At 45.5% G+C, this 26,211-nt stretch overlaps 1 protein-coding gene across 25 annotated transcripts in view; it reads right to left on the bottom strand.

Annotated features, from left to right (window-relative positions):
* Positions 1–26,211, bottom strand: part of DTNB (dystrobrevin beta) — a 302,922-nt gene that overhangs the window by 2,536 nt on the left and 274,175 nt on the right. For 12 of the 25 annotated variants that reach the window (XM_032293916.1, XM_032293912.1, XM_032293921.1 and 9 more), the window contains 3 exons: positions 7,938–8,097; positions 7,034–7,123; positions 6,462–6,709 (listed from right to left, as the gene is read on the bottom strand). In XM_032293916.1, the coding sequence (XP_032149807.1) occupies positions 6,552–6,709; positions 7,034–7,123; positions 7,938–8,097 (408 nt within the window). In that variant the 3' untranslated portion in view covers positions 6,462–6,551. Of the gene's footprint in view, positions 1–3,516; positions 3,571–6,460; positions 6,710–7,033; positions 7,124–7,937; positions 8,098–26,211 lie in introns of those variants that run through there. The other 13 variants (XM_032293923.1, XM_032293927.1, XM_032293931.1 and 10 more) reach the window with 5 other exon arrangements.

Raw genomic sequence — 26,211 nt, 5'->3', positions numbered from 1 at the left:
CACTGCTGTCCAGACTCGCACCAGGGCTCTTTATGGATGCAAACTGGATTTACGGCACCCACACTGGGATGGCAGGGTCTGGGAGGGGAGGCTCTGAGCGACACAGGAGAGTAACATGAGGCTCTGGAGGGGTGGAGATGTTGTCCTATAAGGGAAGTTGTGTTAGTCTGTGCTTTTGTGTGTCTTGGTTACACTTCTCTGAGGAGGTGCAAAGGAGGAAGGGTACCCCCATGGAGCAGAAGCATTTCCTCAGGATGCACCCAGACAGCCGGGGTGAACAGGGAGAGGCATGAGGCAGGGGTGAATATGGTGGGGAAGTTCAGCTTGGTCCAGATTCTTCCAAAGTCCCATTTGACTCTTACGGTTTTCCCATCGAGCAGACTGTGCTTGCCTGACAGTGCCGACCAAGTTCTGTTTATATCATGTCAGCATGGCTTCAACCCCAGAGAAGCAAATGCGCCCTCTCTCTTTACAGTGGACGATTAGACCTCTGGTGTCCAGGTGACTGCAGTCAGTTCTAGGTATGTAAAATTTCAGGCCTAGCTCGTGGCAGAGAATCAGAAGGCCCACCATGAAAACACTTAGTCTTATAAAAATGCCCATGTAAGAGCTGCATTGTAGTTTCAAGGACATATCCTAGGACCTAAATAATGTGGAGAGCCAAACATAAAAAACACTACCATCTCTCACCACTGACTCTTAGCACTCTTGGCTTTAGGGATGACACCAGAAAGTCATAGAAATAAAAATTCAGGCATTCCCATAAAAAGATTTCACATAGACAAACACATTCTGGTACATGCACTGAAAGACAGACAAGGAGCTCTAAGGGCAAGAGGCACAGAAAGACAGAAGATGGGGACAGGGCAGTGCAGGTGCAAAGACAGCGCTCTGGAGCCTGGAGGGTCCAGGCAAGGGAAACGCGGTCTGACCCCCATGTGAGGCGTGGCCCACACTCAGACCGGAACCAGGATAAGGGCTGGAGTTCATGGCCAGGGCCAGGCCTCAGGGGCTAGGCAGAGTCCTCGGTTTGCTTTGGGGGAGTGAAAGAGACTGAGGAGAGACCTCAGTGGGAAAAAGCCACTGGGGAAGGGAGGGGCAGGGGAAGGGAGGCCAGAGATGCAGCTGTTACGTCTTCAGCCAGGAACATTCCACGCCAACGCTGGGATTTGGGTGGCGTGTGTGTGTGTGTGTGTGTGTGTGTGTGTGTGGGTGGGTGTGCGTGCGCACGCATGTGTTCGGAGCGTGTGTTTGGAGCATGTGTTTACACCAGTGTAAATTTATCTGTGTATCTCTTCACCTCTTGCCCTCCTGCCTTCTTTCTTGTCTGTGTGGGGAAGTCAGTTGTTTGTATCTTTCTATGAAGCATCTCTGGATGTCTGAAACACTACTGCTCTCTAGTGTGACCTTTTATTTATTTATTTTTAGGGACAGGGCTTTGCTCTGTCACGCAGGCTGGAATGAAGTGGCATGGCTCACTGCAGCCTTAAACTCCTGGTCTCTGCCTGCCAAGTAGCCGGGACTACAGGTGTGTACTACCACATCCGGCTAATTACTTCTATGTTTTGTAGAGATGGGGTCTTGCTGTGTTGCCTAGGCTGGTCTTGAACTCCTGGCCTCAAGTCCTTCCAGCCTCAGCCTCCCAAAGTGCTGGGATTACAGGCGTGAGCCACCATGCCCAGTCTGGTCTGACCTTCTGGCGTCCATGCCAAATACGTCATTCTCATCAATTCACTGATGCTGTTGTCCACTTCCTCCCAGGCGTAGCTCAGACTCACAAGATGATTTCAGAATCTGCAGAATATTCTTCCTCTTCTCTGTTTCTTCCTCAGCAATTTCAGTGTCCTTGCTGACAAGTTCCTTGCCCCCTGAGACTCCAAAGACCTCCCTCTCCTAGCCACACCAGCCCCAATGGGCCAACAACGCTCCAGACCTCTGTCCCAGGGGTTTCCCTTCCTTGTCACAGCTTCCTTACCTGCCTCTCCCACTTGACTTCTTTCTACCCTTTCTTAGACCACTCTGCTTCGCTTTGTCTGCTAGTTCTGCTCAGACTAAAGCACGGGCACTGGAGTTAAACTCAGGCTGTGCCATTATCACCTGGCAGGTTCTTTCACCCCCCGAGCCTTGTTCATAATTCCTCCGTGGGAGGGCTGGGGCCGGCTCCTCCTCATCCTTTCTGCTTTCCCTACCTTCACCTCCTTGGGGTGACCAGCCATTCCATTTCTCTCCCCATAAGGTACTGTCTCATCACCCCATTTATTTCTGTTTATTAATTGACCTCCTACTAAGTGCCAGGTGCAGTTCTAGGCAATGGGAACACAACATGAACAAAACGGACTAAAATCTCTGCCTTGGGGAGCTGGCATGTAGGAGGAATCCAGCAACCAACATATTAACTCATGGCAGAATGAACATCTAACCCTCAAATGCCCAAAGAGAATCTTGTTTTCTGTTCAGTATAACATAGAAGGATGAAGATTAAGAGCAGGAAGTCTGGAGTCAGAAAGACCCAGTTCAAGCCTAATCTCTGCCTTTTTTTTTTTTGAGACACAGTCTCTCTTTGTTGCCCAGGCTGGAGTGCAGTGGTGCAACTTCGGCTCACTGCAACCTCCACTTCCCGGGTTCAAGGGATTCTCCTGCCTCAGCCTCCTGAGTAGCTGCAATTATAGGCATGCACCACCACACCTGGGTAATTTTTGTATTTTTAGTAGAGACAGGGTTTCACCACGTTGGACAGGCTGGTCTCGAACTCCTGGCCTCAGGTGGTCTGCCCGCCTCAGCCTCCCAGAGTGCTGGGATTACAGGCGTGAGCCACTGGGCCCGGCCTAATCTCTGCCATTTAACATGAACATGAGCAGCATCTCTCTGAGCCTGTCTCCTCATGGGTGAAATGGAGATACTGGAAATGTCTCACAGTGTTGTTGAGGATTAGATGATATCATCACACATGAAAATCATTCCGCGCACGTCTTCCCAGATGTCATGTATGAAACAGGTTTGATATATAATGGAACAAGGAAGGAATTATTGTCCTTTGCTGACACCTTCCCTTCTTGCTTTTGAAGCCACAAAACCATTTGGCTATTCTGGCCAACAAGAATCTCTTCCTTTTCAGAAACACTTTTTATACTTATATGTCAGCATATAAGTTTTGTGATTAGCTTTTTTTGTCACTTCATTTTATCTCCTATTTATTTTGCATTTTTAGTTTTGTTTTCTTAACTAGATCATAAACTTCTAGTCAAGGGGGTCATGTTTTATGTTTTACTTGTATCTACTTCTGTATCCCAACAACCTATCCCAGGATGAGGAAATCAGGAAGCTTTTGTTGATGAGTTGACATTACCACCTGGAAGGTGAAACCTGTCAGATGAGGAAAGTGGGCAGAGGGAACTTGGGTCTGGAAGCTTTGGGAAAGGCGGTGGCAGGAAGGAATGTAGAAACAAAGTGGGGGGCAGTTCATCCATGGGCTCTGGCTCCCCATTCAAACTAGGCGTCCTGTTGAGCTGCCTTTACCTCTGTCTTTCCCATTCTGCATCTTCTCCTCTTCTTCCTCTGCACCTTCCTCTGCTGTGAAAACAAGTCCAAGGAGGCCAGTGACCCTTCAGCACAGTGCAAGTACAGAAGGACGGGGAACAAAGCAACTGCTGAGGCTCGGGAGGAAACCCTAGCTAAGCTCCTGGCTGCAGGCCCCCAAGGGTGCCTCCGCTCCGCAGTCTGCACCTGCGTGGCCCACGCCCAGCACTGCTGAATAGGAGCCGGTGAGCCGGGAGCCCACAGGGAGCAATGCAGTCACATCACTCAGTTTCCTGACCGGGCAGGGGTCGGGGGGCGTGTGCCTCTGTTCTATGCCTGTCTGTCCTCAGGTGGTGACAACCAGAGAGACGTCTAATGTCCTGTATTCAGGTTTAAGAAAGCAACCCTAAAATATATTGTGGGGAATACCTAGATCACCACGGGGTTCTGTAACAAAAAAAAAAAAAAAATCCAGGTGTTTTAGTGGATGATAAACATACAGTGACCACACAGTGCAGAGTGGCTATGTGGGAAACACTAATGCTGTCTAAGGCGCTTTTCCAGGCGCCCACTCCAGAGTGTCACAGACGCCCTGTGGTCTGCAGGGAAAGGAGTCCCCGTGATGGAGAGCAGGGTGCCCAGCCCTGGGTGTGCACTTTAAATAGGGGCCTTGGAAAATGGCCACATCCTGGTGTGATCAAGCAGGCTGGGAAGAGTAAACCATGTCATGTTTGGGAAGGCTGAAGAATTGGGTGTAGCTGTCTAAAGAGAAGTCTAGGGAGGGTCATGTCATCTGCCATCCAACCCATGAAAGGCGAGCCTGTAGAGGAGCCACTGGGCTCATCCTGGGTAGCCTTAGAGGAGGGGACAGGATAAATCGGTTACAGAAAGGCAGATTTTGGCTCCCCACTAAGAGAACTTTCCAGTGACTAGAGTTGGTTATGAATGAACTCGCTGGAAATACTCAGGGAACTGTTGTACTGGGTGGCAAGTTGGATTAAATGACTTCTAAGATCCTGTCCAATTCTTTTTTTTTTTTTGAGATGAAGTTTCGCTGTTGTCACCCAGGCTGGAGTGCTCATTGGAACCTCCACATCCTGAATTCAAGCGATTCTCCTGTCTCAGCCTCCTGAGTAGTTGGGATTACAGGCTCCCACCACCACACCTGGCTAATGTTGTATTTTTAGTAGAGATGGGTTTTCACCATGTTGGTCAGGATGGTCTCGAACCCCTGACCTTAGGTGATCCACCCACCTCAGCTTCCCAGTGCTGGGATTATAGGTGTGAGCCACCACGCTGGCCTTGATTCTTTCCAATTCTAGGATTCCATTATTCCATTATAAAAAAACTTTATAAATATGAGGAGTACAAGCTATGTATATATACTGTGTATACACTGTATAGAATATATGTAAAGATAATCTTAATATGTCCTCTCACTGGAACAAAAACCTGTAGTCACGGTCAAGGAGATAGTAAAGACATGTTGGTGTTGGGTGAAGCTGTTCCATTCATTGAGAGACTGGCACCCTCACATGTAAAGGGCGTCTGTGTCTGCATGTTAGAGCATACTCTGCCACGTGTGGCTGTGGTCCATGTCTACCTACAGGCTTCAGTGACTGGGAGGACAGCATGAGGGAAAGGGGCCTCGTGGGACTCTGGCTTTGATGTCTTGTCCTGGAGGGGAGTAAGATCTCTGGCTTAATGCTCTGAAGACCCAGTTCTTCTCTGAATTCCCAATTCAAGCTGCACAACCTCAGGCAGACCACTTTCCTAAGAAGCACACGCTACATTTCTACAGTAAGGGACTGGACGATATGCTCTCTAAGGTACCTTCCATATTACACTACATCATTTTGTTGAAACCGTCCTCTCCTACAATGAGAGACTGCTGAGTATTCCTTTCAACTTTTAATTTTTGTGAAGGTATTTGGTCTCTATGTGCCTTATGGTATTTGATGACCTCTCACCCTAGAACGACGAGCGCAGACGCCACTTATTTTGCATAAACTCTAATAAGTGGCCATGAGGTACATGGTTAATTTCCATGGCCCAAAATTCCCTAAGAAATTTCCTCTAAAAGTGGGATTTCTGGTATCTGTTGGAGCTCTGTTAGGGAAAGTGCCTTCCAGTCACCTGTGAGCTCACCCTGAAGGCTGTCACCTGTTGTGTTTATGTGTGTGGAGGGGGCTGTACTTCTGATAGGGGCTGAGAAACGGTGCTAGAACAGAGAGGGTGGCACCATCAAACAGGAGAAGCAGCATCTGACCTCGACTGGAAAGACCAGCGTGGGCCACACACTCCTTTTTGTCTGTATGAAAAGAGGCCAACTTGAGAGCAGAGCTGGGGCCCTGGCTGGTCCCATGACGACCCTAACCTTGTGTGCCTTATCCTACGAAGGGCTGAAAAATGCCCAAGGCTTGCCTTCCCTGAGAGTGTTTGAATAAGTGTCTGTGTTTGAATGGTCCATGGAAAAACTGCCTTACATTTTTATTTAAGAACCCTGTTAAGCTAATTCAAAGGTATTTAAAAGCGCTACATTAGGTGGAAAGAAACAAAGGAGAGCCATCAGTGTGAGTGACCCGCTTAGGAAGGGAAACCACTAGTTTAACACAAAATGCGGAAACCCCACCGCTGTGGAATCATTAGTGATTCCTGGAGATAGGGTGATACGGTAATGGCCTTTTACTTTCTCTCTCTTTCCTGGTTTTTATGTAAGGTGATATGCCCCGAGGTAAAGGTCTTTGGGAAGTCACTGAAGTGGCGAAGTGATGGAGAGACTGAGAAAGAAGTCACAGGGCCGGGTGTGGTGGCTCATGCCTGTAATCCAAACGCTTTGGAGGCCAAGGCGGGCGGATCACCTGAGGTTGGGAGTTCAAGACCAGCCTGGCCAACATGGTGAAACCCCGTCTTAATTACAAATAAAAAATAAAAAAATAAAAATAAATAAAAAAGAAGTCACAGATGAGCAGAACACAAGGTGCAGAAGAGGCGACAGACTCAGGTCATGAACTTCAGGTGAAATCAGAGCCTGGTCACGGACAAAAGGAGGGAATAGGTTTCAAAACCAAATGAAACAGGAGAGAGCAGAAAGGCAGCAGGGGAAGGTCCAGAGCTTTCCTGGCTGATTCGGCTCCAGACCTCCAGGGAAGCTTCAGAATGAGACGGTCGGTCAGGCCTAGGGAGAGAGCGGCTGTGGACGAAGCACAGACGGAAGATGAGTTAAGTAAGGAAGGAGCCTGACTGCACCTAAAGGTCTGGATTTCTCTAAATTCAGCTCGCTCCACAAGATGACTCCTAAGATAAGCCTGAATGTGCAATCGCCCCTATGCGATCCTGTGTGAGAGGCTCCCTGGGTGGAGACATCCAGTGTGTTCCTAGAAGGCAAAGTTGGGTGGTGAGATGGGGTGGTGTGAGCTGGGTGGTGAGGTTCTGCCAGTGCTGGTGGCGAGGAAGTGAGAAGGGCATGGGCAAGGAAGGGGAGGCCGGGAAGCTGGGTGGGAGCTCTGGGTTTCACCTGAATGGAGCTCCTTCACCAGGGATGACATGGTGTTGGTGATGGAGTCAGCTGCCACCAGCAGGTCATTGCGGAGGTTTCTCCTCGTACCTGAGGAGAGGCAGAGCAGATGGGGATGCAGTGTGGGTGGGCATGGGGAAGAGATGGTCAGGCAAACGCCTCAGTTCTGCCAGGCCCGAGGACACAGGTGTGGAATACCTAAGGGGAGATGGGGCCGCAGCAGCTCCACCCACTCCCAGGCACGTCGGGGACAGGAGGCACTGATCCACTGGTCCCCATCCCTCTGCCCTCTCCACCTGGGCAGCAGTATCCCGTCAGTTCCACGCTTTGGGGTCACCACACAATCAAGAGCTGGGTTCCAGATAAGCAACCCACCAAGGTCTTCCTCAGCCCTGGGGGCGGGGGGCTCTACTCTCCACCACTACCACCTCCCCTTCTCATCCCCAGCCCCCGCAGGACTTCCCTCTGAACCCCTACCCAACTACTTAATACTGCTGGCCACCAGCTCCTCCGATGGCCCCGGCAATGCCATGCACACTGTGCTTTCAGCACGGTCCCAGGTACAGTGCCTGTTACAGTCCCTTCTAGGCCAGGAAATTATTCCATCCAATTCCTCTGGAGGAGACAAAGCCCAAAGGACAAAGCACTTCCCATAATCCAGAAAAAAGGGCAGAGAACCCCAGGAGGCCTGTTCTTGGCACACATTGGAAGCCTGCAGCCCTCCCGCTGGAGACCAGCCCGTCTCATGAGAGGGGGCCAGCACCTGACTTATTTACACTATCGGTGAAAATCTGATCACTCAAAGCTAAGAGCACAGAAAAGAAATGGAAAAAGCCTCAGCAGGAATCTCATCCATGTTTCCAAAACCCTTCAGCTCTCAGCAAACTCTGCTCCAGAAACTCACCTTGTGCGAAGGCCTCCTGCACGTCCCCCCCGACTCCGCTTAGCGAGTCCTGTGGACAGTGGGTGGGGGTGGAGCCGGCAGACGTGGAGCGGACAGGCATGGGCATCGGGCGGCTGCCTCCGTGGGTGGGCGATGTATGTGGTGACCCTGTGGCCTGAGCCTGGAGATTCAAAGAGAAAATACGTTATCGCAAGTACCTGACCTCTTTGAGGAAGGAAGAAAGTCGTTTTTCTCCATCAACTGGAGCCAGCCAACGGGCCTCAGAGTTCAGTGGTACAAGATCATATTTGAAAGGAAGGAGTCAGGCTGCCTCCAAGACTGCAGAGAAGAAGAAAAGAAAAAAAGGAAGAGGGCGTGAAGGGCAGTTGGTGGGAGAACATCACAAGAACAGACCAAGAATGGCAGGGAAAGAAGAGGCTGGCACAGAGGGGCAGAGGGCTCTCAGGAAGACACAGTGAGCTGCGTAGCTGGGCCAGGCTGTAGAAGGGCTTGGCTTCCAGAGTGGAAAGTGACACACAAACGACTTTCATTTTATTTGCAAACACATTCATGTACACCTTCTCATTTGACAGCCCCAGCAACCTGTGAGTGGAAAGGGCGTATGCGTGTGTGTGTGTGTGTGTTTGTGTGTGTGTGTGTGTGTGTGTGTGTGTACGTATTTATATGTGTATATATATCTTTTTTGGAGACAGAGTCTTGCTTTGTTGCCCAGGCTGGAGTGCAGTGGTGCGATCTCAGCTCACTGTAACTTCCACCTGCCGGGTTCAAGAGATTCTCCTGCCTCAACCTCCTGAGTAGCTAGGATTACAGGCATGTACCACCACAGTGGGCTTTTTTGTATTTTTAGTAGAGACGAGGTTTCACCATGTTGCCCAGGCTGGTCTTGAACTCCTGGGCTCAGGCAATCTGCCCACCTTGGGCTCCCAAAGTACTAGACTTACAGGCTTGAGCCACCACGCCAGGCCAGGGCATATATTTTTATATCCATTTTATAGAAGGAGAAGAATGGAAAGAGTGAGAGCGTTGTATCAGGCCACACAGTTTGCCAGTGGGAGGCATGGGAAGAAGCTCTTGACTCCGGGGGTGGCAGTGCACACTCTGTAGGCTGCGCCCCCACTTCCCCAGGGCATGCTCTGAGTGTGTGGGAAGCTCAGCTGCAGGGCTGCAAGCAGGGCCTGCCACACGCACTGTACATGCACAGCAAGGCTGTCCAGGGCTGCCCCATGGAGACAAGGTAAGAAAAGTCGCGTGGTAAGCAGACACCAAGCTTTCTTTGGGAGGCCCTGGTAGAGTTGTGGAGAAAGTTTGGAGCAATGGGATAAAATAAATAAATAGGAGAAAAGTGATCAAGGGCCGCTGAAAGAGATGTGGGCTCCGCAGCTCTTCAGAACGATAGGAACAGCGTGTGGAAGGTAGACTAGGGTTTTTTGTGGAAGCAAAACTGGAAAAAATATAAGCCAAAGTGTGAGACTGAGTTCAAATGAAGATAGTTATCCTTCTGGGGATCCAGCTCAGAAACCCCACATACAGACAAAATTGGCCCTGAACAGGTGGAAAGGCTGGATGCACGACATCCCAATGCAGTGCTTCAACGGTGTGGCCGCCGAACGCAACAGAAATGGATTTTCTCTGTGGTTCTCACTTTGAATCGTGTGTGTGTGTGTGTGTGTGTGTGTGTGTGTGTGTGTGTGTATGCGTGTGTATTTTGAGAAGTTAAAAAAAATACAGAATACTAAAAAGTATAACATAATAAACCACCCACCCCAAATTGGTAACTGTTCATATTGTCAAATGTATTTCAATCTAAGAAGATTGCAGAGAAATCTGAGGACCGCTTTGACCATCAGTTCTTTCCTCTCATCCCTGCAGAGGCAACCATTATCAAAGATTTTGGTGTGAAACTTTTAACCTATATGTGCATATATAACTATGAATAATAAATAATATTTCATGCTTTTAAATTTTGCATGAATGATATTGTACTGCTCATATCACTTTGCAATTTGCTTTGGTCACTTAGCATGCTTTCTGAGATCTTTCCATGATACAAATAAATATGAACTAAATCAAAATGGATCATAGTAACTACAAGAGCTAAAACGAAAATGGATCATAGTAACTATAAGAGCTAAAACTATAAAACGTCTCAAAGAAAACACCAGAAAATTCTATGACCTCGGATTAGGCAAAGATTTCTTAGATATCACACCCAAACAATGATATGTAACAACAAAACAGATAAACTGGCTTTCATTGAAATTTTAAGAAGTGGTGTGATCTCGGCTCACTGCAACCTCCATCCCCCAGGTGCAACTGATTCTCCTCCTTCAGCCTCCCGAGTAGCTGGGATTACAGTTGCGTGCCACCATGCCCAGCTACTCTTGTATTTCTAGTAGAGACAGGGTTTCACCATGTTGGCCAGGCTGGTCTCGAACTCCTGACTTCAGGTGATCCACCCACCTCACCCTCTCAAAGTACAAGGATTGAAGGCGTGAGCCACTGAGCCCAGCCAAACTTCTGCTTTTCAAAAGGTACCATTAAACAACTATGGACAAATCAATTCAGAATGAATCAATAACTTAAACATAAGAGCTGAAACTATAACATTCTTAGAAGAAAACATAGGGGAAGGCTTTTAATCTTGGATTAGGCAATAACTTTTTAGATATGACATCAAAAGCCCAAGCTATGAAAGAAAAACTAGACACAGTGAACATTATCAAAAGTAAAACTTTTGTGCTTTGAAGAATACCATCAAGAAGGTAAAAGTCAACCCCCAAAAAGGGAGAAAATGTTTGTAGATTATATATGATACATGATCTATATCTAAAATATATAAAGAACTCTTACAACTCAATAATAAAAGGACAAATAATATTTTTAAATGGGCAAAGGATCTGAATAGACATTCCTCCAAAGACATATAAATGTCCAATAAGTACATGGAAAGATGCTCAGTATTATTAGACATTAGGGAAATGCAAATCAAAACTACAATGAGACACCACTGCACACCCGCAAGGATGGCTATAATAAAAAAGACAAGTGGGGCACGAATGTGGAGAAATTAGAATCCTAATATACTGCTGATAGAAATGTAAAATGGCCATCAAACAAGTCTAAGTAAATTTAAGAAAACCAAAGTTATATCTAGTACTCTATCAAACCACACTAGAATAAAATTGGAAATCAACTCCAAAAGGAACCCTCAAAACCAGGTAAATACATGGAAATTAAATAATCTGCTCCTGAATGATTGTTGGGTCAACAATGAAATCAAGATGGAAATTTAAAAATTCTTTGAACTGAATAACAGTGACAAAACCTATCAAAACCCCTGGGATACGGAAAAAGGGGTGCTAAGAGTAGAGTTCATAGCGTTAAATGCCTACATCAAAAAGTCTGACAGAGCACAAATAGACAATCTAAGGTCATACCTCACAGAACTGGAGAAACAAGAACAATCCAAACCCAAACCCAGCAGAAGAGAAATAACGAAGATTGGAGCAGAACTAAATGAAATTGAAATACACACAGTAAAAATACAGAAGATTAATGAAACAGGCTGGGTGCAGTGGCTCACGCTTGTAATCCCAGAACTTTGGGAGGCTGAGGGGTGGCTTACTTGAGGTCAGGAGTTCGAGACCAGCCTGGCAAACATGGTGAAACCTGTCTTTACTGAAAATACAAAAATTATCACGGTGTGGTGGTGGGTGCCTGTAATCCCAGCTACTTGGGAGGCTGAGGCAGGAGAATCTCTTGAACCTGGGAGGTGAAGGTTGTAGTGAGCTGAGATTGCACCACTGCACTCCAGCCTGGGTGACAGAGGGAGACTCTGTCTCTAAAATAAATAAATAAATGAACCCCAAAGCTGGTTCTTTGAAAAGATAAAATTGATAGACCACTAACAAGACTAACCAAGAAAAGAAGAGAGAACATCCAAATAAGCTCAATTAGAAATGAAACAGGAGATATTACTACTGATACCACAGAAGTACAAAAGATTATTTAAAGCTACCATGAACATCTTTACATGCATAAACTAGAAAACCTACACTGAGCATGGTGACTCACGCCTGTAATCCCAGTGCTTTGGGAAGCCGAGGTGGGCGGATCGTGAGGTCACGAGTTTGAGACCAGCCTGGCCAACACGGTGAAACTCTGTCTCTACTAAAAATACAAAAATTAGCTGGGTGTGGTGGTGGGTGCCTGTAATCCCAGCTACTCAGGAGGCTGAGGCAGAATTGCTTGAACCCGGGAGGCGGAGGTTGCAGTGAGCCAAGACTGGGCCACTGCCCTCCAGCTTGGGTGACAGAGCAAGACTCCATTTAAAAAAAAAAAAATCTAGAGGAGATGGATAAATTCCTGGAAATATACAACCCTCCTAGATTAAACCAGGAAGATACAGAATCTCTTAACAGACCAATAATAAGCAGCATGATTGAAATGGTAATCAAAAAAAATTCCAAAAAAAAAAGTCCAGGACCAGATGGATTCACAGCTGAACTCTTATCAGACATTGAAAGAAAAATTGGTACCAATCCTATTGATACTATTCCAAAGGATGGAAAAAGAGGGAATCCTGCATAAATCATTCTATGAAGTCAGTATCATCCTAATGCCAAAACCAGGGAAGGACAAAACAAAACGAAAGCTACAGACCAATATCCCAGATGCAAAAATCCTCAACAAAATACTACTGAACCAAATCCAACAGCATCATCAAAAAGATAATCTACCATGATCACGTGGGTTTCATACTAGGGACGCAGGGATGGTTTAACATATGTAAGTCAATAAATGTTATATACCACATAAACAGAATTTAAAACAAAAATCACATGATCATTTCAATAAATGCAGAAAAAGCACTTGACAAAATCCAGCATCCCTTTTTGAGTAAAACTGTTAGCAAAATTGGCATAGAAGGAATTTTAATGTAATAAAATTTTAATGTAATAAAAGCCATCTATGACAAATCCACAGCCAACATTATACTGAGCAGGGAAAAGTTGAGAGCATTTCCCCTGAGAACTGGAGCAAGACAAGGATGCCCACTTTCACCACTTCTATCCAACATGGTACTAGAAGTCCTAGCCAGAGCAATCAGACAAGAGAAAGAAATAAAGGGCATCCAAATTGATATAGAGGAAGTCAAACTGTTGCCATATGCTGATTATATGATCGTCTACTTAGAAAATCCTAAAGACTTGCCGGACGCTGTGGCTCACGCCTGTAATCCCAGCTCTTAGGGAGGCAGAGGTGGGAGGATAGGTTGAGCCCACGAGTTCAAGACCTGCCTGGGCAATATAGTGAGACCCTGTTCTCCACAAAAAGGAAAAAAAAAAAAAAAGGAAAATCCTAAAGACTCATCCAAAAAGCTCCTAGAACTGGAAATGAATTCAGCAAAGTTTCAGGATAAAAAATTATTGTACACAAATCAGTAGCTCTGCTATACATCAATAGCAACCAAGCTGAGAATCAAATCAAGAACTCAACCCCTTTCAGAATACCTGCAAAAATAAATAAATACAATATAATACTTAGGAATACACCTAACAAAGAATATGAAAGACCTCTACAAGGAAAACTACAAAACACTGCTGAAAGAAATCATAGATGACACAAACAAATGGAAACACATCCCATGCTCATGGATAGGTAGAATCAATATTGTGAAAATGATCATACTGTCAAAAGTAATCTACAAATTCAATGCAATTCCCATCAAAATACCACTATCATTCTTCACAGAACAAGAAAAAACAATCCTAAAATTCATATGGAACCAAAAAAGAGCCCACATGGCCAAAGCAAGGCTAAGCAAAAAGAATAAATCTGGAGGCATCACATTATTCAACTTCAAACTATACTATATAAGGCCTCAGTCACCAAAACAGGATGGTACTGGTATAAAAATAGGCACATATACCAGTGGAACACGATAGGGAACCCCGAAATAAAGCCAATTACTTACACTCAACTGATCTTTGACAAAGCAAACAAAAAACATAAAATGGGGAAAGGACACCCTATTCAACAAATGGTGCTGAGATAATTGGCAAGTCACATGTGGAAGAATGAAGCTGGATCCTCATCTCTCATCTTATATAAAAAATCAACTTGGGCTGGGCGTGGTGGCTCACGCCTGTAATCCAAGCACTTTGGAGGCCAAGGCGCGGATCACCTGAGGTCGGGAGTTCAAGACCAGCCTGACCAACATGGTGAAACTCCGTCTTTAAAAAAAAAAAAAAAAAAATCGCCAGGCGCGGTGGCTCAAGCCTGTAATCCCAGCACTTTGGGAGGCCAAGGCGGGTGGATCATGAGGTCAAGAGATTGAGACCATCCTGGTCAACATGGTGAAACCCTGTCTCTACTAAAAATACAAAACATTAGCTGGGCATGGTGGCGCATGCCTGTAATCCCAGCTACTCAGGAGGTTGAGGCAGGAGAATTGCCTGAACACAGGAGGCGGAGGTTGCGGTGAGCCGAGATCGCGCCATTGCACTCCAGCCTGGGTAACGAGTGAAACTCCATCTCAAAAAAAAAAGAAAAAAAAAATCAACTCAAGATGGATCAAACCCTTAAATCTAAGACCTGAAACCATAAAGATTCTAGAAGATAACATTGGAAAAACCTTTCTAGACATTGGCTTAGGCAAAGATTTCATGACCAAGAACCCAAAAGCAAATGCAACAAAAACAAAGATAAACAGATGGGACTTAAACTAAAAAGCTTCTCCACAGCAAAAGAAATGATCAGCAGAGTTAACAAACAACCCTCGGAGTGGGAGGAAATCTTCACAATTTACATATCTGACACAAGACTAATATCCAGAATCTATAAAGAAAACAAATCAGCAGGAAAAAAACAATCCCATCAAAAATTGGACTACGGATGTGAATAGAAAATTCTCAAAAGAAGATATACAAATGGCCAGCAAGTATATGGAGAAATGCTCAAATTAGGGAAATGCAAATCAAAACTACAATGTAATACCACCTCACTCTTACAAGAATGGCCATAATAAAAAACTCAAAAAATAATAGATGTTGGTTTGGATGCAGTGAAAAAGGAACACTTTTACACTGTTGGTGAGAATGTAAAGTAATACAACTATTATGAAAAACAGTGTGGTGATTCCTTAAAGAACTAAAAGTAGGCTGTGTGTGGTGGCTCACACCTGTAATCCCAGCACTTTGGGAGGCCGAAGTGGGTGGATCATGAGGCCAGGAGATCGAGACCACTCTGGCCAACATGGTGAAACCCCAGCTCTACTAAGATACAAAAAATTTGCTGGGTGTGGTGGCATGCACCTGTAGTCCCCGCTACTAGGGGTCTGAGGGAGGGGAATCACTTGAACCTGGGAGGCAGAGGTTGCAGTGAGCCAGGATTGCACCACTACACTCCAGCCTGGTGACAGAGCGAGACTCTTATCTCAAAAAAACCCAAAAAACCAAAAAAACTAAAAGTAGATCTATTGTTTGATCCGGCAATCCTATTGCTAGGTATCTATCCACAGGGAAGAAAGTTATTATACAAAAAAGATACTTGCATACACATGTTTATAACAGCACAATTTACGACTGCAAAAATATGGAACCAGCCCAAATGCCCATCAATCAATGAGTGGGTAAAGAAAATGGGATATATACACCATGGAATACTACTCGGCCATGAAAAAGGAATGAAATAATGGCATTCACAGAAACCTGGATGGAACTGGAGACTATTATTCTAAGTGAAGTAACTCAGGAATGGAAAACCAAACATTGTACATTCTCACTGATATGTGGGAGCTAAGCTCTGAGGACAAAGGCCTAAGAATGATACACTGGACTTTGGGGACTCAGGGAAAGGGTGGGGTGTGGTGAGGGATAAAAGATTACACACTGGGCACAGTGTACACTGCTTGGATGGTGGTGCACCAAAATCTCAGAAAACACCACTAACACACTTATTCATGTAACCAAACACCACCTGTTCCCCAAAAACCTGTTGAAATTTAAAAAATTAAAAAAATTTTAAAAAGTTTATGTATCATATAATATATACATATTTATAAATATATAAAATCACATAATATACATGTATATTTATATACACAAATATATCAATCACATAATATACATAAATATTTATAAATATATAAATATATTTATGTATATAAATATTTATATGCATCTCTCTAACCACATCAGCATCAGTTTCTAGCAATAGCAAATATTCAAAATCTGTGTGACAAAATCATGATTAAACAAATTAATACGAATAAATCACTGCAACTGATTTATAGGTATTGCTCATGTAATTGGTAAAGCTTCCTGTGAGCAAGGAAGCTAGGTAAAAATTTATGTTGTGAATAAAGCACTAGAGATGGAATTTGCATTCTTATTTCAGTATTTTCTTTGAGTAAATAAATTAATCCTTCTGAATCTTAGTTTTCTCTTATCTAATATGGAATATTATAAAAAGATGAACAGCATAAGTTTAAAAAATGTAGACTTATACATAAGAATTATACATAAGAAGCCCTAATTAAATATTCCCTCCCTCCCTCTTGAAGACTGGTGCTAGGACAACTCACAATTGCAAAAATACCGAACCAGCCCAAATGCCCATCAATCGAGTGGATAAAGAAAATGTGGTATATGCATACCATGGAATACTATGCAGCCATAAAAAGGAACAAAACAATAGCATTCACAGCAACCTGGATGGAATTGGAGGCCATTATTCTAAGTAAAGTGACTCAGGAACAAATAGAAAACCAAACATTGTATGTTCTCATCCATAAGTGGGAGCTAAGCTATGAGAACGCAAAGGCATAAGAATGATACACTGGGCCGGGCGCGGTGGCTCACGCCTGTAATCCCAGCACTTTGGGAGGCCAGGCAGATCAGAAGTTTGAGACCATCTGGCCAACATGGTGACACCCCACCTCTACTAAAAATACAAAAATCAGCTGAACGTGGTGGTGCACACCTGTAGTCCCAGCTACTTGGGAGGCTGAGGTGGGAAAATCGCTTGAATGGGGAGACAGAGGTTGCAGTGAGCTGAGACTGCACCACTGCACTCCAGCCTGGCAACAGAGTTGAGACTCCATCTCAAAAAAAAAAAAAAAAGATATACTGGTCTGTAATCCCAGCACTTTGGGAGGCCGAGATGGGTGGATTGCTTGACGACAGGAGTTCGAGACCATTGCCAATATTGTGAAACCCTCTGTCTACTGAAAATACACAAATTAGCCAGATGTGGTGGCTCATGTCTATAATCCCAGCTACTTGGGAGGCTAAGTCAGGAGAATCGCTTGAACCCAGGAGGTAGAGGTTGCAGTGAGCTGAGATCGAGTCACTACACTGCAGCCTAGGAGACAGAGCAAGACTCTGTCTCAGAAACAACAACAAAGAATGATACACTGAACTTTGGGGACTTGGGGGAAAGGGTGGGAGGAGTGAAGGATAAGACTACACATTGGGTACAGTGTAACTGATCGGGTGATGGGTGCACCCAAATCTCAGAAATCACGGCTAAAGAACTTATCCATGTAACCAAACACCACCTGTTCCCCAAAAACCTATTGAAATTTAAAAAAAAAAAAAAGGAACTTAAAAAAAAAAACCAGACTGGTGCTAGGGATAGCTCTTGTAACCACTCTGCAATATTGCTAATGTTCTTTTTTCCTAACATTGAAACCTCAATCTGAGACAAGACACTGTCTTGTCGCCCAAGCGACTTTCCTATTACCACCTCCCAATCCTTCACGGTCATGTATTTGTAGACTGCGATTCTAGGGAAATCTCAACAATTTCTGAATCGAATATAAAATAAAAGGCATAAAAAATAAAATAAAATAATAAAATAAAAGGAATAAATTTGTCCTGAGATTTTTAGATAACTTAATTTCTTTAAGCCATGTATAGAGTTAAGACCAAATACCACTCCCCACCAAAAAAGAAAATGTAAAATTGTACAGCCACTTTGGACAGACTGGCAGCCCCTCAAAAGGTTAAACATTGAGTGCCATACGACCCAGCAATTCCATTCCTAGGTGTATATCCATGAGACATGAAAACATGTCCACACAAAAATCTGACCCCACATGTTCATAGTAGTGTTATTGGACATAGCCAAAAAGTAAAAACAACTCAAATGTCCATCAATTGATGGATGATTTAAATAAAATGTGGTATATTCATAGAATGGAACAGTATTTGGCAATAAGAAGGAATGAAGTACTGACACATGGTACAATGTGGATAAACCTTGGCGACATCATGCTCTGTGCAAGAAGCCAGTCACAGAAGACCACATATTTATGATCCCATTTATATAAAATGTCCAGAATAGGCAAACCTCAGGGCACAGGAAGGGGGATAAGAATCTCTGAGGGACTGGTTTCAGAGTTTGCCTGGAAATGTCTAGATTAAGTGACCAGTTCAAACAGAGTGGGAATTCAAGATGGAAATTAAATCCACTTAAAGAAAAAGAATGGGCCGGGCGCGGTGGCTCACGCTTGTAATCCCAGCACTTTGGGAGGCTGAGGCGGGTGGATCATGAGGTCAAGAGATCGAGACCATCCTGGTCAACATGGTGAAACCCCGTCTCTACTAAAAATACAAAAATTAGCTGGGCATGGTGGCGCATGCCTGTAGTCCCAGCTACTTGGGAGGCTGAGGCAGGAGAATTGCTTGAACCTGGGAGGCGGAGGTTGCGGTGAACCGAGATCGCGCCATTGCACTCCAGCCTGGGTAACAAGAGCAAAAAACTCCGTCTCAAAAAAAAAAAAAAAAGAAAAAGAATGGGCCAGGTGTGGTGGCTCATGCCTGTAATCCTAGCACTTTGGGAGGCCAACGCGGGTGGATCGCCTGAGGTCAGGGGTTTGAGACCAGCCTGGCCATCATGGCAAAACTCCATCTCTACTAAAAATACAAAAATTCGCTGGGCATGGTGGCACATGCCTGTAATCCCAGGAGGCTGAGGCAGGATCATTGCTTGAACCCAGGAGGTGGAGATTGCAGTGAGGCAAGATCGTGCCACTGCACTCCAGCCTGGGTGACAGAGCGAGACTCCGTCTCAAAAAAATAAAAAAAAGAATGACCATGACCTCTGAAATGCTAACATACTTTACTGTAAGACAGATGACACAGCCAGCATTAAACACATGGTGAGAACTCAGGAATGCCCCTCTGTTGATCTGAGCCCAGCACCATGGCCTGAGGACTGCAAATCAGTCACAGGATCCAAGGTGAACATCCAGGTTGCTTTCTAAGGGCATGACACTGAACCTTTGTAAATACTCTGATATTGACATGATGATGGGGGATGAGGAAAGAGGGGTGGGCAGGGTGGCCAGCCACAGGTGGCTAACACTCTAGTATCTGGAAGTGACACCTCCTGCCCACCGTCAGCCTGGAAATAATCAGGCCCTCTTCCTGATATGATCGCCCAGCACGTGCCCTCTGAGAAAGATAAAAACCAGATTCTACAAGTTTGTTCAGAGCAGCTGAAAGAGAAAAGCTACAATTCCTGGGCAGGTGTTATTTCTCCATGGGTCTTATACCTCAACCTTTGGCATTAGGATCATATTGGATGAAAATGAAGCTAGGACAGAGCTGTCAGGGCCCTCTGTGAATTCTGGTTTGGGTAGAGTAACACCAGTTTGCAATCCTGGGTGGGTCAAAGGCACAAGTGACAGCCCACCAATATGCATGGGCTTTCGCCAGGCCTGAGGCTGTGGGTTCAGGAGACTGGAGCTGATCTTGGATAGGATATACGTCATGCAAGGGATGTCAACCAACTCTGCTACTTGATGGTTTTGACAAAAAAGCAAAAGTGTGGCAAAGTTTCTTTGACTCTGTTGATGGGACTTGCTCTCTCATGCTATTCTCTCTGCTGGGAGCACTACTCTCCCCCACGCCGTCTGGCTGGCTCCTGCTAGTCCCCTGGGCATCAATCTCCCTGCCATCTCCTCTAGGATGAGATGAGATCTTTCTGAGATGCTCCCACAGAACCCTGTGCATCTCCATCACAGCACTATCTCGCTTCTGAAATTTCATCCTCTGAATCCCTGCACTTAGCACAGGTAAATTCTTAAGAAATACCTGTTAAATGACAATGAAATGCATCAAATTTTTGGCCCTTTTTCTTCTGTAATGAAAAGTGGAAAAGAACAGGAGAAGTGCTAGAGCAGGTAGTAATCTCTAGGGAGTAATACATCTATCAGTCATCAGTGAATCTTTTTTCTTTTTGAGATGGAGTCTCGCTTCTTCACCGGGCTGGAGGGTAGTGGCATAATCTTGGCTCACTGCAACCCCTGCCTCCTCTGTTTAAGTGATTCTCCTGCCTCAGCCTCCTGAGTAGCTGGGCTTACAGAATGTGCCACCACGCCCAGCTAATTTTTGTATTTTTAATAGAGATGGGGTTTTACCATGTTGGCCAGAATGGTCTCAATCTCCTGACCTCATGATCCGCTTGCCTTGGCCTCCCAAAGTGCTGGGATTACAGGTGTGAGCCACTGTGCCTGGACTTTTTTTTTTTTTTTTTAGGCAGGATCTTGCTCTGTCTTCCAGGCTGGAGTGCAGTGGTGTGGTCTCGGCTCACTGCGACCTCTGCCCTCTGGGTTCACGCAATTCTTGTTCCTCAGTCTCCTGAGTAGCTGGGATTACAGACATGCACCACCATGTCTGGCTAATTTTTGTATTTTTAGTAGAGATGGAGTTTCGCCATGATGGCCAAGCTGGTCTCGAACTCCTGTCTTCATGTGATCTGCCCACCTCAGCCTCCCAAAGTGCTGGGATTACAGGAGTGAGTGAGACTCACTCAACCAGTGAGTCTTTATGTGAGATACTTTAGCTAGATAAGCAAACGTGGTCACCAGACCTCTGAGATGGCCCCAGGTAACCACCTCTGCATTCATATCTGAGTGTAGTCTCCCCATTTCAATGTGGGCTGGGCCTAGGGACTCACTGCTAATGAATCAGACAAGTGGGATATCACTTCCAAGGAGAGGTTATAGAAGACTCTGACTTTCTTCCTCTCTCTCGCTCTCTCCTGCTTCCTCATCCTGGTGATGCCAGCTGCCATTCTGCGAGCTGCCCTGTGGATAGGCCCTGTGGCAGGACCAAGGGTGACTTTCAGCCATTAGTCAGCACCAAACTGAGGCCCTGAGTCCAAGGAACCATGAGGATCTGAGTCCTGCCAAGAGCCACATGTGCTGCTGGGCCTTGAGGTGACAATGCCTTGATGGCAGCCTTGTGCGAGACACTGAACTGAGGGACCAGGAGAGACAGCACCTGGGTTGCTGTGAGGTTATAATACTTGTGGATTATTAGTAAATATTTGTTCTCCCAAGCAGCTACATTTTGGGGTAGGTTGTTGTGCAGCAAGAGGTAATTCATATGCTAAGGCTAATTTTAAAAAATAACATTATTAGGGCCAGGCGTGGTGGCTCACACGTATAATTCCAGCACTTTGGGAGGCTGAGGAGGGCGAATCACAAGGTCAGCAGTTCAAGACCAGCCTGGTCAATATGGTGAAACCTGTCTCTACTAAAAATTCAAAAATTAGTTGGGCATGGTGGCGCACACCTGTAGTCCTAGCTACTCAGGAGGCTGATATAGGAGAATCACTTGAACCTGGGAGGTGGAGGTTGCAGTGAGTCAAGATTGCACCACTGCACCCAGCCTGGGTGACAGAGTGACACTCCGTCTCAAAATAAATAAATAAATAAAATTTAAAAATACATGATTAGATCAATCCCATATGATGACATTTGATGAACAGAGAGAGGGTGGAGGAGTTCTGAGATATGCTAGACCAGGACCACAGGCCCTCAGAGGAACAGGCAAAGAGCCCAAGAAAGAGGCCTCCAGATGAGACAAGAGGCAGGAACATACAATCGAGAAAAAAACTCTCCTGATTTGGGAATGTGCAGAGGGCCCTGAGCACATCAGCCCATCCCGACACTGGAAGACTCAGCCTCTTCACTTTGTCCGTCATGACCAGGGCCTAGAGGCATTTCTCAGCTCCAGCTCAATGACCCTGAAGAACAGGGGAAGCTGCAGGCTCTGCGACTGGGTCCTGGCTATTAGCACCTCCCAGGTGAGCACGGAGGAGACAGCATGCTTCAGTGGAAAGGGCATCGAATGAGATGTCGGGAGACCTGGGCTCTTTTGATTCTGTAGCACATGCATTTTAAGTTTTGTGGGGCTCGGTCTTATTTGTAAGCTGAGGGAACTCATCTAGATAAAAACTATATTGTTCAGATATAAAATTCTGTGACCTATGATCTTTGCCAAGTTAACCTCATCTCAGACATGGCAAGAACCAACACTTTGCTTCAGTTCTGACCATTCTGTCCACGAGGAATGCTCTTTTGAGGGTCCCGGCAGCACCCTGGTCACATCATGGCACATTCTGCTTCTAACTTTCCTTTCTCACGAGTGGAGTCAGTACCATAGCTGCTGCCCACTTAGGGCTTGTGTGGATGATGCTGCTGAGGACGGGTAGGGAGCAGGTTACTCTGCAGAAGATGGAACTATCTCAGGAAAGAGTTTGAAATAAGGTCCTTCTAACTGAATAAGTACAAACTGGAGTGTGTGGCACACATGCAGCCTGAGAAGCCTTCAGTGCTCAGCAACACTGCTGACATGCTGACAGTCACCTCTGAATCTGGTTGGAGTTTGTTCATTCTGTTTACTTGACAGGCACAGGCCAGACCGAACGCACCACAAATCAAGATGGAGCACTGCACTGTGCAAATGCACCTCGTCTCAAAAGTACACGTGTGTTTTATGTTCAGAGAGGCAGGCCCTTCTCCATGGAGACTGCCAAGCACTCTGCTCAACACGAACCAGCCTAGAATACACGGCATGGTGGGAGACTTGGGGGCACATTGCAGTTGGCACCCTGAGATTATAGGAAACCTGAGAAACACCTAGAAATCTGCAAAGGTAGAGGAACTAGTTAGGTGGCTCCAGTGATGGGGATGTGCTGTCCACTGATGGGTACCAAAGACACTTGTGCCTCTGGGTTTCAGCTGCCAGGAGAGGGCAATCCACCGGGAGAAGCCAGGGAAGCTCTGCAACGTGCTACTCCGTGTTTGAAGGTTTCCTGATACAAGGACAGTGGAGTCTTGTTGTACAGGCTGTAACAAAGGCACAGGACAATCATGTGTCTCACCAATAACTAAACACAATAAATGCCCTGTGACTCAGGTTTTCTCAATACAGAGGTCCCTTGTATAAGAGTTGGAAACAATTCTGTTGCAAATGTAGAACCAGTGAAACATCGCCATCTGATAAGCTCTCTAGACTGCTGGCTGTTCATTTTCAAATCAGCAAAGACCCTGAGAACCCGAGAAAGCTATGCATCATGTTCCAAGAAAAGTGTTCAAAAATTACAATTTCAGAGCTTTCATGACCTCAGAAAAACAGCTTGTTTTAGTCCAACATTCATTTTACATTTGAGGAGGCTGAGGTCAAGGGAGGTCAGAAGGTCACACACAAAATCAGTAGATAGCCTAGGACTGGTCCCTGACTCTGCCAACTGCCTCAAACTGCTAGGAGAAAACTAAGCATGTTGGGATCACCGCACAGTGTTTCTGAGACTAAAAGGAACATGGGTCAGTTAAGACTTCTGACGATTGTCACTAACCATGATTTTCCAGAGGAGAGTCAATTTCACTTCCAGTAAGGAAATGTGATAAAGAAGAATACACGGATTATGAAAATCCCTTATCTGTAATACCAATCTCATAGTGGAGCCAAAACAGGTACAGAGGATGCCAGAGAAGGTGCCCTGAGGACACGGTGATCCTTCACCAGCTCTGCATCTGAGCACAGAGGCAGGGACTCACATGCTGTGGCAGAGAGAACTGGCCAGGAGACCAGCTGCACAGAGAGAAAGGCACTGTCTTTAGTAGGAAAATGATACTGCACTGTTCTTGGCCATGCCTAGGTGGCCCCAGCATGATGCTTGGCACATAGTAGGGGCTCCAAAAATAGGACTTCCCTTTCTTCTTTTTCCTCATGGAACAAAGAATTTTTAATCCCCCTCGTACACATTATAGTCAGGTAAACAAGACCAGAGAGGCTTGTGGCAAAAAGCCTGACTTTAGGAGTTAATGCCCTCTGCAGAGCATTCGTAACTGCGCCCCCCTTCACATGCACACCCAACTCAAACTCGGAGCTAAGCTGTTATCATGGTAACAGAATGGAAGACACTTTAGTCTCCATTTCTATCTCTCTGACTCATGGACACCTGCCAGGTAGCAGATGGCCTGTGTGGACAATTACCTTCATTTTGCTGCAGTGTATTTAAATTAAACAAAGTGGCCTCTTTGCTGCCGACTTTCAGAGGCCCTCTCAGAAAAACAAAAAACAATGATGGGAGAGAGTTGCTGCGAGTCTGAAATGTGGGCAACCGGGAAGGTATAGAGAACTGGGGTACGGAGAGAACAGCCTTTGTACATTTTTTTCTTCAAGAAAAAGTTAAAAACCCCACATAACTATTTTGAGCTGGTGCTGGTGGTGACTGTGCTAGGGAGATGCAGCTGTCTCATCAAAGCGGGAGTGAAGCAAGGGAGAGGCGACGGGGCTATCTGATGCTGCACGGCCTATCCTGCTGAGAGATGGAAATAATTGCCTCACACGACAAGAGTCAAGACTGTCAGGAGTTAGGACTGGAAATGGAAGCGCTCAGAGCATGGAGAATGAGGGTGAAGGAGAGGAGAGCCATTTGGCTCATCGCCAAATGGTGGTGAGCAAGGAGGCCGCCAAAGAATGTACCTGGACACAGTCCCTGCTTAGCGGAGGCACCCAACTGCAAGCTTAAGTGCTACAGAGCCTTTTATTAATTTTTTTCAGCACCCCTGGTCAGCATGAATGTGGAGTCTTTTCAGGATGAACTTGGCTTCCAGATACTGGAGAGAAGGGCTGAAGAGTTCTATGATGTCTCTCTTACCACCATGAACACACATTTACCTTAGTGTGTCTGTTGGAAGGATGAGGCCACCAAAAAGTCTGCTGTGGGATCCCTCTGTAGAGGGTTGACAGCTGTTTGTTCCCATGTCATGTCAGGAACCTCAGGGCTCACGCACAACCTGTCACTCGCTGTGATGGCTGGTGAGGCACGCTGAGATAAGACAGGAAGCAGCTATTCTAGGACTGCTAGATGATTTGTGATCACGGTGTTGGCAGCGGCAGAAGGTTACGCTTCTCAATCTTCATGATTCTGTTCCGATTCAAGTTATACTAAATTATATAGAAGACAAAGCTTCTGCTGAGACTTCAAGAGTGGGGGAAAGGTGTACAATTATCTTCCTTAGTAGAAAGAAGAAGGTGTATTAAATTTCTGGGACAAAGAACAACCTATTAGAACCCAAGATAAACCCGTAGATAAAAAGAAAGTTGGAAGGTAAAGTTTTAGATAGAGAAGCTCGTAAATTCTGACTAGAATTAACTCCTTTCTGTTTGTTTCTCCTGGTTTGCCTAGCCCTATTTGAAAATGGTATCCCACTAGTCTTTTTTTTTTTTTTTTTAGATGGAGTCTTGCTCTACCACCCACGCTGGAGTGCAGTGGTGCCATCTTGGCTCACTGCAACCTCCGCCTTCCCGGTTCAAGCGATTCTTGTGCCTTAGCATCCCGAGTAGCTGGGATTACAGGCACCAGCCACCACGCCTGGCTAATTTTTATATTTTTAATAGAGATGGGGTTTCGCCATGTTGGCCAGGCTGGTTTCAAATTCCTGACCTAAAGTCATCTTCCCACCTCAGCCTCCCAAAGTGCTGGGATTACAGATGTGAGCCACCGCACCCAGCCTGTATCCCACTAGTCTTCACTGGAAGGTTTCAAAGCCAGTTCTCTGCAAAATGATCTGAGACCTCACCAACCAAGAGAAAAATACCTATACAATGAATACCAAACACTCAGACTGCATATTAGAAACAAATCTAGGATAGGTTCTCAGGAGGATGTAGTCCTTATTCAGACAGCTAAATCTATTAGCAGGAAGGCAGCTGGGACCGGTCAGTGGGGTTTTAAAATTCAATGAGTCTGATTTAAATGTTACTTATGGGTAAGCAAAACATGTGTGGTGATGTATGGCAGCCTTACTCAACAATGACACTGCACTTTGTTAAGCCCCTGTTATATGTAACACGGTTGTTAGAGTCCGGGCTTTTCGGTTTGAGAAACCTAGTTTTTGTTTCTTGGTTTGGGCTTGTGTGTGTGTGTGTGTGTGTGTCTGTGAGAGAGAGAGAGAGAGAGAGAG

Source organism: Sapajus apella, unplaced genomic scaffold (assembly GCF_009761245.1).
Source record: "Sapajus apella isolate SASKATOON/1434 unplaced genomic scaffold, GSC_monkey_1.0 scaffold31, whole genome shotgun sequence".
In the NCBI taxonomy this organism is placed as follows: Eukaryota; Metazoa; Chordata; class Mammalia; order Primates; family Cebidae; genus Sapajus; species Sapajus apella.
This window is presented reverse-complemented; position numbering and strand designations above follow the sequence as displayed.